This window comes from Sorex araneus, chromosome X (assembly GCF_027595985.1).
Source record: "Sorex araneus isolate mSorAra2 chromosome X, mSorAra2.pri, whole genome shotgun sequence".
Taxonomy (NCBI): domain Eukaryota; kingdom Metazoa; phylum Chordata; class Mammalia; order Eulipotyphla; family Soricidae; genus Sorex; species Sorex araneus.
The window spans coordinates 163,209,631-163,222,412 of NC_073313.1; the positions used below are offsets into that span (position 1 = coordinate 163,209,631).

Below are 12,782 nucleotides of genomic sequence, written 5' to 3' on the forward strand. Positions count from 1 at the left end.
GCTCCCTAGTCAAATAGGGCTTTCTAGCATTTTGTAAAAAATTTAAATATTTACTTTCAAACTCATTTTGGTGAGGACTTGTTAGTATTACTAGAAAAAAATTACAAAATAAACTAGAATAATAATCTTGTAGAGCATACTAAGTGCTTGCATTCTATATTTCACCAAGGCCGCCAAAGATGTTTAGCAGTAATATGGTTCTTCCTGAAAGGCAGTTCAACATGGAAGAGAGACTTGGACTTCTTTTTCCTTAGAAATCACTTTTGGGGCCAGAGAGATGGTTCAGGGGTAGGACTTGCATACAGTCAACCCTGATTTACTCTCTGGGGCCACATGTGTTCCCCTGAGCCCCGCCAGGAGTGATCTCTGAGTGCAGAGCGAGCAGTGCTCAGGGCTTACTCCTAGATGTGAACCAAGAAACCATAAAGGAAAATTTTATTTTAAAATAAGAAATCACTTGGGGCTGGAGCAATATAGTCCAGTGGGTAGGGCGTTTGCCTTGCACGCGGTCGACCCGGCTTCAATTCCCAGCATCCTGAGCACCGCCGGGAGTAATTCCTGAGTGCATGAGCCAGGAATAACCCCTGAGCATCGCCGGGTGTGACCCAAAAAGCAAAAAAAAAAAAAAAAAAAAAAAAGAATAAATGACTCTTTGGGACCAGGGAGAGGGCTTTAACGGGTGTGCTTGTTTTACATTCAGAAGTCCTGGCTATGGTCTCTAGCACCACTAGTGTTTCCGCATTGTATAGGGTACAGCCATGCACCTCCCAATCACTTTTATGAAGCACTGTCTGTAGCATTGTCATCCCATTCTTCATGGATTGGCTCAATCGGGCACCAGTAACGTCTCTTATGGTGAGACTTATTGTTACTGTTTTTGGCATATCGAATCGGCCACGGGGAGCTTTGCAGGCTCTGCTGTGCAGGCGGGATACTCTCAGTAGCTTGCCAGACACTCTGAGAGGGACGGAGGAATTGAACCCGGGTCGGCTGCGTGCAAGGCAAATGCCTTCCCCACTGTGCTATCGCTCCAGCCCACACTTTTATGAAATTAAAAGTAATTCTTTCCAGACATTTGTTGGTTGACAGCCATCAATGGACAGGAGAGAGAAGCAGTGTTCATCAATATAATGTTAAGAATTACAATCTGATTTCGTCACGACTGTCATAGTAAATTCTGATCTCTATTAGTATCCACTACGTTTCTTGGAACATGACAATTATGATACATGTACCAAAAGAGCTTTAAGATTTCATAGAGAAACATAAGGCACATAGCATAATACTTTGTAGATAGAATGTGCTCAACTAATGTTAGTTATTTTATTTTCATCTTAATCTTTCTGATTTAATTATGAAATAAGATATAAATTCATTTCACATCAACAGTAAGAAGAGTGCTCATCCCATAGTGAGTGCTTATCTACAGTAAGTGAAAGTAAAAAACTTTATTTTTTTCTTTTTGGGTCATACCTGGCGATGCACAGGGGTTACTCCTGGCTCTGCACTCAGGAATCACTCCTGGCAGTGCTCTTGGGGGACCATGTGGGATGCTGGGATTTGAACCCAGGTTGGCCAAGTGCAAGGCAAATGCCCTACCTGCTGTGCTATTGCTCCAGCCCCCAAACTGAAAACTTCTAAACAGGGCCTTTCCCCGAAATGCTCTGGCTGGTATTGTGGGGCTGTTGGGTGATTCTTTGGGAATCCACCAAGAATACACCTGTGATGCCCAGGGGGCATTGTAGCGACAGGGATAGAACTCAAGACCTTGAACATGCTAGGCTATTCCTAGTCCCTGAAAGTATTTTTAACCTCCATGAAATTAAGGAGCCTCGAACTGGAGCGATAGCACTCCGGTAGGGCCGCCTTGAATGTGGCCAACCCGGGTTTGATTCCCAGCATCCCATATGGTTCCCTGAGCACCGCCAGGAGTAATTCCTGAGTGCAGAGCCAGGAGGAACCCCTGTACATCACCCGGTGTGACCCAAAAAGCAAAAAAAAAAAAAAAAAGAGCCTCACTTACTTCTTCTCCCTTGTATATGGGTATCTCAAACCCTGGATGACAACTATCTTTGACTTTGTCACAGCAAAATAAAACAAGTAGCCAATCAATTCTGCTTATATCTATCACCTTTCTGAGATCATATTTAACTATTCAATAAAGTATATAAAACTGTCTGTCATCCTGTTGCTCATCAATTTGCTCGAGCGGGCACCAGTAACGTCTCATTGAGAGACTTATTGTTACTGTTTTTGTAGATGATAAAATCCCGGTGGGTTTTATTATAGAAGGCATTAGTTCCAAAGTTTTATTGTTCAGCGAAAACATAAAATTCAGCGATTTCAGTGTAAAAGTGATGGGAGAGATTAATAGATACTTAATGTCCTATTGATCAGAATTTAACTGTGATTTTTCTGTGATGCCGGCATGAACCCAGACTCTCCACACGCAGGGCATGTGCACGACTCTAACTGTAATTTAGGGGAGTGAAAAATAATAACTTTGTCGCCTGCGTTCACGAAGACATAGCTGATTTTAATAATTAATTAGTTTTTTCTGCCAACAGGCATTAGATTACCGCTGACTTTTTAGTGTGAGGGTATCTGGTAGTTGTTTCTTTACAGGGCTTAAAGGTGTATCACGGTTGTTGGGTTTGTTTGTCCCCCCCCTATCTTGTCCACTGGAAAGAATCTTTATAAATGGTCTAAGGGGCACATCTGCAGAAGTTCATAGGTGCCGTTGATATGTAGTGAGAACCGGTCAGTTCCATTGTCTCCTTTTGTCATTCTTGATCTGAACCCGCTGAGGAAGTCTGTAAGCCTGCTTGTGCCTGGCAACTGTTTCCTAGTGACAGTTTCAGCGGCAGTAGCCATTGGCTGTGCTGTTGATTGGGGCAGGAGGACCGAGTCACCTTTCTGATGGTGAGTTCTGCATCAGCTCAGGAGGAGGAGAGGAGGAGCGGCAGCCGGGCTCCGGCTCAGGTGGAGGCAGTGATACTGAGAGGATGTGAGGAATATGCCGCCTGCACGCTCGTGTCTGCAGCACCGTGAGGCGAACTTCGGCATCAGGCAGCTGATGAGAGGGAATGTAGGTGAGGAACATCGCCTCTTCCCGGACCAGCAGAAACTAGTCTGTGATAAATGGAACTCGGAACGTCCAAGGAAGAAAATCCGGTGGCTGTTATAAACGAAGAGGAACTTCCCCGAATAACTTGGTTGTGCACCAGGGAATGAGCAACTTTCCGAAGAATGCTCTCTATTAAGCTGCTGCATAGTTCCTGAGGGGAAGGCTTTGCTTCCAAACGCCTGTCACTTCTTCACAAGGTATGACAACAAAGACTGACAAGAGACTCGTTGAAATGCGTGTGCTTTAAGAAAGACCTTTTGACAAAATGTGAGCCTGGTATCAGAATGACCTTGGAAGCCTTTTGGATGGGTTCTCTCCTGCCAGCCTTTCAGTGTTCCAAACTCTAAGGATTTCAACTCCTTATGTTTCCTGAGAGGTATTTCAAAAACAAGAGCATCTTATGATTTATCAAATGGCCCCCATATTAATTGAGTGCTTGCTCAAAATAGACTGCAGAAATAGAAGAAGCGTTTTCTTAGCATATGGCTACAATATAACTGCAAATATAACAAGCAAGGTAATTTTCCATGTTTGGAAGATTTATTTGAAATGATTTAATGTGTAACTCAGATTATGAAAATAGAAAAAAGTAAAACATAGAATATGAAGCCTCCATAAGTACCTAAGTAATAAATGTTGGTAGCTTTGTAGTCAAATAAATTGTTCAGAGTATGAAGGAAAGTTTCTATTCTCTATCATATAAATTTACATGTATGTATAAAATAAGTGTGTGGCTGCAGATGTGAGAAATAAGTTTGATATGTATATATGTAATAATCATCTACTACTATAAGGAAGGTGGCATGCCAGAGAATGAAAGATAGTCTCATTTCTGTCAAAATATTTTTCTTTAAAAAGGAAAATGTATAAATTACTTTGGCAGTATAACCAATAACTTAAATGGACTGTAAGTTAAAATGATAACTTAAAAATGCATGCAGAATAAAAGTTTGTTTTCTTTTATTAGGTGTTAACCCCTTGCATCCTTCACGGTAGAGAGAGGCTTTGTGATTTTGTTACCTCTCTTCTATTCCTTTGTGTCCCTATAAAAATGAGTTCTGGAATTAACCTTGATAAGGGCTTGTAGCTTTTTAAAGAAATGAAAGAGAAATTCATCCTAAAGTTGCCCCCCCAGTTTCAACCCCTCACTGAGCCCAAAGATGAGCCCCTTGAGCAATGAACTTTTTCCTTAGCTTTCCAATCCAATCTGTAATAATGGTACCAATGCTGAAGTATGAATCCACATCTCATGCTAGGTGACATGGGGAGCTTGAGACAATGTGACATTCTCTTTTCCCATTTGTTTCTAGTTAATCCCTAAGAAACTTCCTTTCTGAGGAGAGCAAACAGCCACAGGAGCTTTTTTTTTTTTTCTCTTGGCAATTGATGTTTCTTCTCTTTTTACAGATTTAAGTTTTCATAGTGCAAGGTAATAAATGCATTTTATCTAGAAGTGCCTTGTCTCTGCAAAAACAAAAAAAAAAGTTGTCTAAGAACTCTGGAAGAAGCTGACTTTCCCCGTCTCCTCTCTCCTCCCCCCCGGCACCCCCGCCTCCCAAAAGCTGAGGTGTGTCACGGCTGCACGGAGGCGACGAAGAGCCTTGAGTACTCTCTGGGATGCTCATCTGTGACAGAAGCGTCCCCGCTGCCTCCCGAGACCCTCGTGTGCTGCGTGACAGATGCTGGGCAGGGGACCGGTTTGCTGTAGCCGAGGCTGCAGGCTACATCCCACGCCATGAATGAAACCACCTGGGCCGGAGGGAAGACCCTGAACACGAGCAGCGGCCCCGTGAACGTGTCCGAGCATCATGCGTGCCCGCTGGGCTTCGGCCACTACAGCGCGGTGGACGTGTGCATCTTTGAGATGGTCGTGATCGTCCTGCTGACCTTCTTGATCATCGCCGGGAACTTGACGGTCATCTTCGTCTTCCACTGTGCCCCGCTCCTGCACCACTACACCACCAGCTACTTCATCCAGACAATGGCCTACGCTGACCTCTTTGTCGGGGTCAGCTGCCTGGTGCCCACCCTCTCGCTGCTCCACTACTCCACGGGAATCCACGAGTCTCTCACCTGCCAGGTGTTCGGATATATCATCTCCGTCCTGAAAAGTGTGTCCATGGCGTGTCTGGCTTGCATCAGCGTGGACCGCTACCTCGCCATCACCAAGCCCCTGTCCTACAACCAGCTGGTCACCCCTTGTCGCCTGAGAATTTGCATCGTTTTAATCTGGATCTACTCCTGCCTCATCTTCTTGCCTTCCTTTTTCGGCTGGGGGAAACCTGGTTACCATGGTGACATTTTTGAGTGGTGTGCCACCTCTTGGCTCACCAGTGCCTACTTCACGGGCTTTATCGTCTGTTTACTTTATGCTCCTGCTGCCTTGGTGGTCTGCTTCACGTACTTCCACATCTTCAAAATCTGTCGGCAGCACACCAAAGAGATAAATGACCGGAGGGCCCGGTTCCCCAGCCACGAGGTGGACGCCTCCGGAGAGACGGGTCACAGCCCCGACCGTCGCTACGCCATGGTTTTATTTAGAATCACTAGTGTCTTCTACATGCTCTGGCTCCCCTATATCATTTATTTCCTTCTAGAGAGCTCGCGGGTCCTGGACAACCCAGCGCTGTCCTTCCTGACCACCTGGCTCGCCATCAGCAACAGCTTCTGTAACTGTGTCATCTACAGTCTTTCCAACAGCGTCTTCCGGCTCGGCCTCCGAAGGCTGTCAGAGACCATGTGCTCATCATGTATGTGTCTGAGAGACCGGGAAGCACGAGACCCAAAGCCTCGGAAGCGGGCTAATTCCTGCTCCATTTGAAGAGACACACAGGACATCCGGTGTCACCGGACCACGGTTTGGGCTGGGATCCTCGCTGCATCTGGAAATCTGCCACTAGGCAAATACTTCCTTGAAGAGTTGACTATGAGCTGAAGGGACTAAAGCGTTCTCTCCCCCCCTCACCCTCACCTTTGCCCTTTTCATGGAAAAAAGAAACTTAAGGGATGTGTAGAGAGTAAACTCATGAGATAATTACAGCGTGTGAGTATAAATGTCCAGCAGAGGGGAAAATTCAGCGCTGAGGATGCGAACATGATCTCAAATCTTCCACGGGACAAGGAGCAAAGACCCCCCCCCCTGGTCTTTCTTTGTCTCTCTGGCTGAATTCTCTCCCGTGTCTGGGTCTCTTCTCTGTCTCTAATGCCCTGACTCTCTTTGTGTTTTTGGAAGTTGATCCATAAATTGCCCATTATAGAAAAGTGCTACATACGTGTATGTGGCAGAGTAAGTACACTAATGCAGAGTATATGAGTGTATTTCATGCCTATCTTTTGCATCAAGGTGGGCATGCAGTACACTGATCTGTAATCCACGAGTGTCCAATTTCCGGAGTCTGCTTAGTAAGCCTTGTAGTTCTGTCCCTGCCACATGGTACGTTGCTTATGTTTTTATATCACGCACAGCATACATCTTCTGCTACGAACAACAAAAAAAAAAAGCAGTAATTTTGTTTCTTCTAGGTAAAATGATCCATGTGTTATTTTTTCCCCTCCCCTCTTCTAACAGCCTCCTGTTTTTATTATTTTTTTTCCTCTTCATTTTTCTTGATTGCTTTTCCTTGGTACCTTCATCTAGAAGTATCTTAGCTGATTAAAGAATCGGCTTTATAGAGCAATCATAGTATTAATAATTTTATCCCTTCCAACAAGGCAATCTATAGCTTGTTTGGAAGAGTGTATTAAATATTTGTGATGACTCCTGAAAAAATTTTTTGTTCAGATTTATTTAAAATTAGCTCCTGTGTCCAAAGTGTTGTCTTCCCTTCCTACCCTCTCCCCCATTTTAAAGCTTTGGTTTCTTGAAGAAAATCCTCAGATTTTTCCAGTATAATTGCAGTATACTTACTCAGAAATGTCACCCTTAAAGCTACTATTTTTTTTTTAGTGAAATATTACCCTTTTTTGTGGTAGGTCTACAAAGCTTTCTGTTAATGCCCACTAATCATTTGTGTGATATGCATTTGCATATACTATATTTTTTACAACAAAAAATGTAAATTATGTATCTGTGCCTAATGTTTTCTTAGCATTATATATAGATCAATGTTGCTTAAATGACCAACATTGGAAAAAGTATACAGAAACTCTTTTAAGGGAAAAAAATACTTTTGTGTAGTTGTTATTTAGGTATTTATATTAGAACAAGCTGCATTCTTAGTGCTGCTGAGAAAATAATATACTAATCGAATACAGGTAACGGCTGTCAGTATTTTCTTTTGTAATGATGTTTCCAGGTTCAGAGATCAAATTAATTTATTTTTTAGTGTGCTACATGAAAGTGTTTAAATTTTCAGGTGTTTAGATGTAGCAAAATGGCATTTTGAGGATTGATGCAGGTATGGACAGCAAAACATCTGAATCTTACTTTTTTTTTAACCATAAATTTCTTGCCTGACAAGTATTTTAAAGTTTATATCATACTACTGAGTATTTTCCTTCTCAGCATTTTTGATTTGTTTCATGAGATGCATTTAATGAACTGTGCCTATGACCACATTGGGCACCTACCCTGTTGCACACTGGGGGTTTGACTTTAGAGGTCCTTTAACAGAAATGTTAGCATTTTATTGAAGTTATTTTGAACCCTGTGTATTTTTAAACATGTAAGATAGATTTCGATGAAAAATAAAATAGTATTCTATATCTCACAATGAGACTTTGCTTCACTTTAATAAAAATAGTAGATTGAGTTGTTGGGGAACCCAAATTTAATTCTTTTACATTTCTGTGGTTTGGATTGTTTAGGTTCTGCCCTGTTTCCTGTTCACTAGCAACATTCTTGTTAAATTTAAACGTGGCTTTTAATTTTAGACTAGTGCAAGGGAAAACAGAATTTGAGGCAACTAACCTTGCCAGCTTTTCCGTTGTCACAAGTAGAACCTTGAACGTTACGTCTATTTGCTAATCAGATTCTAGTTCCTTTGGTGTGGAGTAAAAATATAGTTAGGAAAAAAAAAAACCAGTAGTTTCTGTGCAGAAAATCTGAAACCATATTTATTTTTGTTTGACTTCTCTTCAGAATAGTAAGTAGGTGCAGGAACCATGTTAAATTTTACATGAAACACTGGGTCCTCATTACAAACAGGGACTGGTCTTCTATTTTAGAGGTGAGAAAACTAGAAAAAGTGATTTTTCTTTCGGCTTGTTGGCCTTGAGTTGGCTTCAATGTGTAACTTGCTATTCTGCTATACCCCACTCACAACCCAGTCTTTCTTTTCTTTTTTTTTTTTTTTTTTTTTTGCTTTTTGGGTCACACCCGGCGATGCACAGGGGTTACTCCTGGCTCTGCACTCAGGAATCACCCCGGCAGTGCTCAGGGGACCATATGGGTTGCTAGGAATCGAACCCGGGCCGGCTGCGTGCAAACGCCCTCCCCGCTGTGCTGTTGCTCCAGCCCCTTGCAACCCAGTCTTTCAAATGTCACCTTTCCCTACAACATTTTTGAGCTTTCTTGTCACTGAAATCTTCTGCTTCAATTTTTTTTTATTATCTAGTTCTGTCTTTTTCTTTGATTCTTACAAACTTATTTTGCAAAAAAGCAATCTGAAAATCCCAAGTTTGCCAGTTTATTGTGTAACAGTGGCCAGCGCTGAACTCCTGTTCTGTGCTTAGGACTAACCCTGGTGGTGCTTGTGGGATCATATACGGGTTCGAGGATTGAACCCAGGCTGCCTGAGTCCCTAAACCCTTGAAGAGTCTCTGGCCCCAAATTACATTAGTAAACATAGAGGCCTCCTCCCTCTGAGTCTGTGTCCTGTACTGAGCTGCTGGCTCAGTGGCTGGCCCCTCTGGCCCCTCTGTATTGGGTTGGGTGTGTATGTGGGGGGAGTGTCACCAGGCCATGCCCAGCCGGGCCTTGAACACGCTAAGCCTGTGCTCTTGACACTTGAGCTATTTTCTGGGCACCGAGAAAATTATATTTTGTCAACGATTTAATCTGTTGTGTATTAGTCTTCTAAAATAGCACTTTTCACATTTGTTTCAAGGCAGCTCTTGACGGAAAACTAGATATTTGTAAATATAGAAAGTTCCAGTTTTGAGAGCTCATTTCCCAGGGATAATTATTCATGAGAGCAGTTGAGATGTAAAGACCTCCCAGCAAACAGCTGGGAGGACGAGGCAGTCAGGGACGCTTTTGAGACTCTCCTGCCCCCTTCTTGGAGCATATTAACGAGGATTAAGCATCTTCTTTTCAAGTTGCTGGTGGAAAAGGGGCTTTAGAAATAGCTTGCCGTTCATTTGCATTTTAATATTCTTCCTTACTAAGACCTAAGCCGAGGAGGTACAAAAATGAATGATTCTCTCTATCATCTGTCATTTATTATGTGAGTTTAGAAACAATGACGTCGGTGCTGTCATTGCTGCTGTTTCTGTTTGTTTTTAGGCCAGACCCAATTGTACTGGAAGCTTCTTTCTCACTTGGTGTGTGTGTGGGGGGCATGTGGCATGGGGGTCCAACCTAGGACTGCGTGCTGTCTCCCCTACCCCAGTTGTTCCTCTCTTATTTTTATTTTTATTTTTTTGCTTTTTGGTCACACCTGGCGATGCTCAGGGGTCACTCCTGGCTCTGCATTCAGGAATCACCCCTGGCAGTGCTCAGGGGACCATATGGGATGCTGGGAATCGAACCCGGGTTGGCCACGTGCAAGGCAAAAGCCCTCCCCGCTGTGCTATTGCTCCAGCCCCTCAGTTGTTCCTCTCTCTCTCTTTTTATTTTTTTTTGCTTTTTGGGTCACACCTGGTGATGCACAGGGGTCACTCCTGGCTCTGCATTCAGGAATAACCCCTGGCAGTGCTCAGGGGACCATATGGGATGCTGGGAATCAAACCCGGGTCGGCCACGTGCAAGGCAAACGCCCTCCCTGCTGTGCTATTGCTCCAGCCCCTCAGTTGTTTCTCTCTTAAAGGCCTTTCCTCTGTCTCTGCCCCAGAAGCTAATCATTACATGTGAGAGAGATTAGTAAGTGATAGAGAAAGATGATTATGTTGCAGATAGATAGAACAGCAGACAGGGTGCTTGCTTTGCTCACAGCCAGCCAGGTTCAATCCCTGTCACTGCCTAGGTTTCCCGTGCACCCACCAGGAGTGACCCCGGAGCACGGAGACAGGAGAAATCCCTGGACACAGCCGAGTGTGACTCCCCCAACACCCTGCCCCCTGCAAAAAAAAAAAAAAATAGTGGGAATTTCTGTGTATAACATGCAAAGCAAAACTTGTGTTTGAATAGGGAATATACGTTGGATATTCATCAGATACAGAGATCAGCTTTATTTGACCTGAACAGAAAAGAATTCAAGAATGAGTCAGAGGAAGAAAGCCTAGAAAAAGGTTTATTAGAAAATAGAGGACACTTAATAAGACATAAAGCAAGCAGTTTATTGGGAATATACTCTCAGGAGTGCTGCCATACTCTTAAGAGAATAGTGCTGTTTTGACACAAGTTTCTAGTTTATCACTCTATCAATCACTGTCATCCCGTTGTTCATCGATTTGCTCGAGCGGGCACCAGTCACGTCTCCATGGTGAGACTTGTGACTGTTTTTGGCATATTGGATACGCCACGGGGAGCTTGCCAGGCTCTGCAGTGCGGGTTCTAGTTTTTATAGCTGGAGAAACGGGACATAAACAAGGGGAGGAATATTCATGTTATTTCCTAGAAGGGGGAGGGCCTGGGGTGGTGATTCCTTTGTCAGGGTCCCATGCAGATTCCAATCATACTTGCTCACTTGCCATGGTTGCTGTGGCAATTTAAACTGGCTTCAGATCACAGCCGCTGCTGTGCATGCAAGACCTTACCTCCTGTGCTCTGTCTCTGTCCCAAGACTATGCATTATTTTTATTTATTTATTTATTTATTTATTTATTTTTTGCTTTTTGGGTCACACCTGGCGATGCACAGGGGTTACTCCTGGCTCATGCACTCAGGAATTACTCCTGGCGGTGCTCAGGGGACCCTATGGGATTCTGGGAATCGAACCCGGGTCGGCCGCGTGCAAGGCAAACGCCCTACCCGCTGTGCTATCGCTCCAGCCCCTATGCGTTATTTTTAAACCACTGCATCCTGGCACTGCTGGCCTCTCTCTGTTGGTGCTAACATCGGTCATGCCCCATTGTCTTGTGTGTGCCACAAATCCATATGCCGGAGTTTGAGAACGGCTTCTCACATTTCCCACGTTCTAGTCTTACGCCTCTTATGCTGATTGGTGTCCTGACTGGCTCTCATGGTACCGTAGGATGTTTTCTGAGCGGAAACTTTTGAGGTGTGTGGTTGGGAACGGGAAAGTCGTCAAAACTTGCGCTTCCCAAGGAAAAGAACCCCAAATGGGGTTGGGATAGGGTTTTTCTGAGCTGCAGAGCCATCATAGAGTTTCTAGAGTGGTGAGTGGAGTCCTTGCAAGCACGTGGATTTACCCAGTGGACAAGTCACCCTTGTTTAAAAAGAACATCTACGGCCTCGCTTTCTAAATTCTGGGTCAGGGACCCTGCGACTGAGTGTGACATGGTAAACAGCTGAACAGCAGTGAAAGGTTTCTGAACCAGCTAGTTTAGATCCAAATCGACCAGCTAATGTGAGACGTTTCTGGCAGGGCTGGCCTCTGTTTCCTACAAATGGGTCACAAGTCGGGGAACAATATCAGAATCCAAGGTCTGAGGCTGCTGTGAGTTTGCACCTTCTGTTCGAGTCCTGTCTCTCCCAGCTCTCTGCCTCACGAGCGCTCCGTGTGGAGTCGCTTCCCGGGGCTCTGCTGAGCTGACGGCTGAGTGCTCTCTAGCCCGTTAGTCATTTATTTGTTGTGTGGAATGGAACTAAATCCCTTGCTTATTGTATTTTATTTATTTATCTTTCAGACCGTCTTGGCTACGGTTTACTGAAGCATCATTACCCAAGGAAAACGGGCAGGCACTTTTCAGAGTCCTCTTGCAGGGAGTCACAGACCACTTCATTCCTCCAGGGAGTGGGGACAGCACGACACACGGTGCCGAGTGTGAGGTGTTGTGTGTCAGGGAAGCTTAGTTGAGACACAGCGCTCACGATTTCCACTGGGACTGGTCGTGTCGGCACGAAGCAGTTCCTTGGCTTTCTGGAGGAAAGCGGGCAGGGCTGTTTGATGATGAGCTACCCGGGCCTCCCCACACCACCGCTGCTGCAGTAACTCAGGGTCACACATGTCCTAGTTGTGCTTGGTAGGAGGTTGCTGTGGGTTCCGTAAGTGTTTGTAACACATTCCTGACCTCTGTATCCACAGTTTTCCCCTTGCACTTTTCCCCTTGGGGTGTGTGTGTGTGTGTGTGTGTGTGTGTGTGTGTGTGTGTGTGTGTGTGTGTGTGTGTGTGTGTGTGTGTGTGTGTGTGTGTGTGTGTGTGTGTGTGTGTGTGTGTGTGTGTGTGTGTGTGTGTGTGTGTGTGTGTGTGTTGCCAGACTCTTCCATTTCAATATTTACACTCACCTGGATATGGTTGGCGGGAGAGTGACGTTTTGTATCGGCAAGGAGCTGCAAAGGCCGTTCCCTGTACGTGTTGGCAGCCTTGAGGGTTGAACTTGGCTGCGTGTTTACAGAGCAAGTGCTTTGTGCAACTAAACCCGCCCTGGGCC

General features: G+C 44.5%; 2 protein-coding genes across 5 annotated transcripts in view; both read left to right on the forward strand.

Moving 5' to 3' along the window:
* RABGAP1L (RAB GTPase activating protein 1 like) overlaps positions 1–12,782 on the forward strand; it is a 401,062-nt gene that overhangs the window by 136,132 nt on the left and 252,148 nt on the right. The gene's annotated exons all lie outside the window — the stretch shown is intronic.
* GPR52 (G protein-coupled receptor 52) lies at positions 2,843–7,839 on the forward strand. 3 transcript variants are annotated; one of them, XM_055120189.1, is made up of 2 exons: positions 2,843–3,644; positions 4,535–7,839. In XM_055120189.1, exon 2 carries the CDS (start codon positions 4,863–4,865, stop codon positions 5,946–5,948), a length of 1,086 nt encoding a protein of 361 aa, XP_054976164.1. In that variant the 5' UTR covers positions 2,843–3,644; positions 4,535–4,862; the 3' UTR covers positions 5,949–7,839. The 3 variants fall into 3 exon arrangements, with proteins under 3 accessions (XP_054976164.1, XP_054976165.1, XP_054976166.1); XM_055120190.1 differs by having other exon boundaries at positions 2,843–3,324; XM_055120191.1 differs by having other exon boundaries at positions 2,843–3,324; positions 4,690–7,839.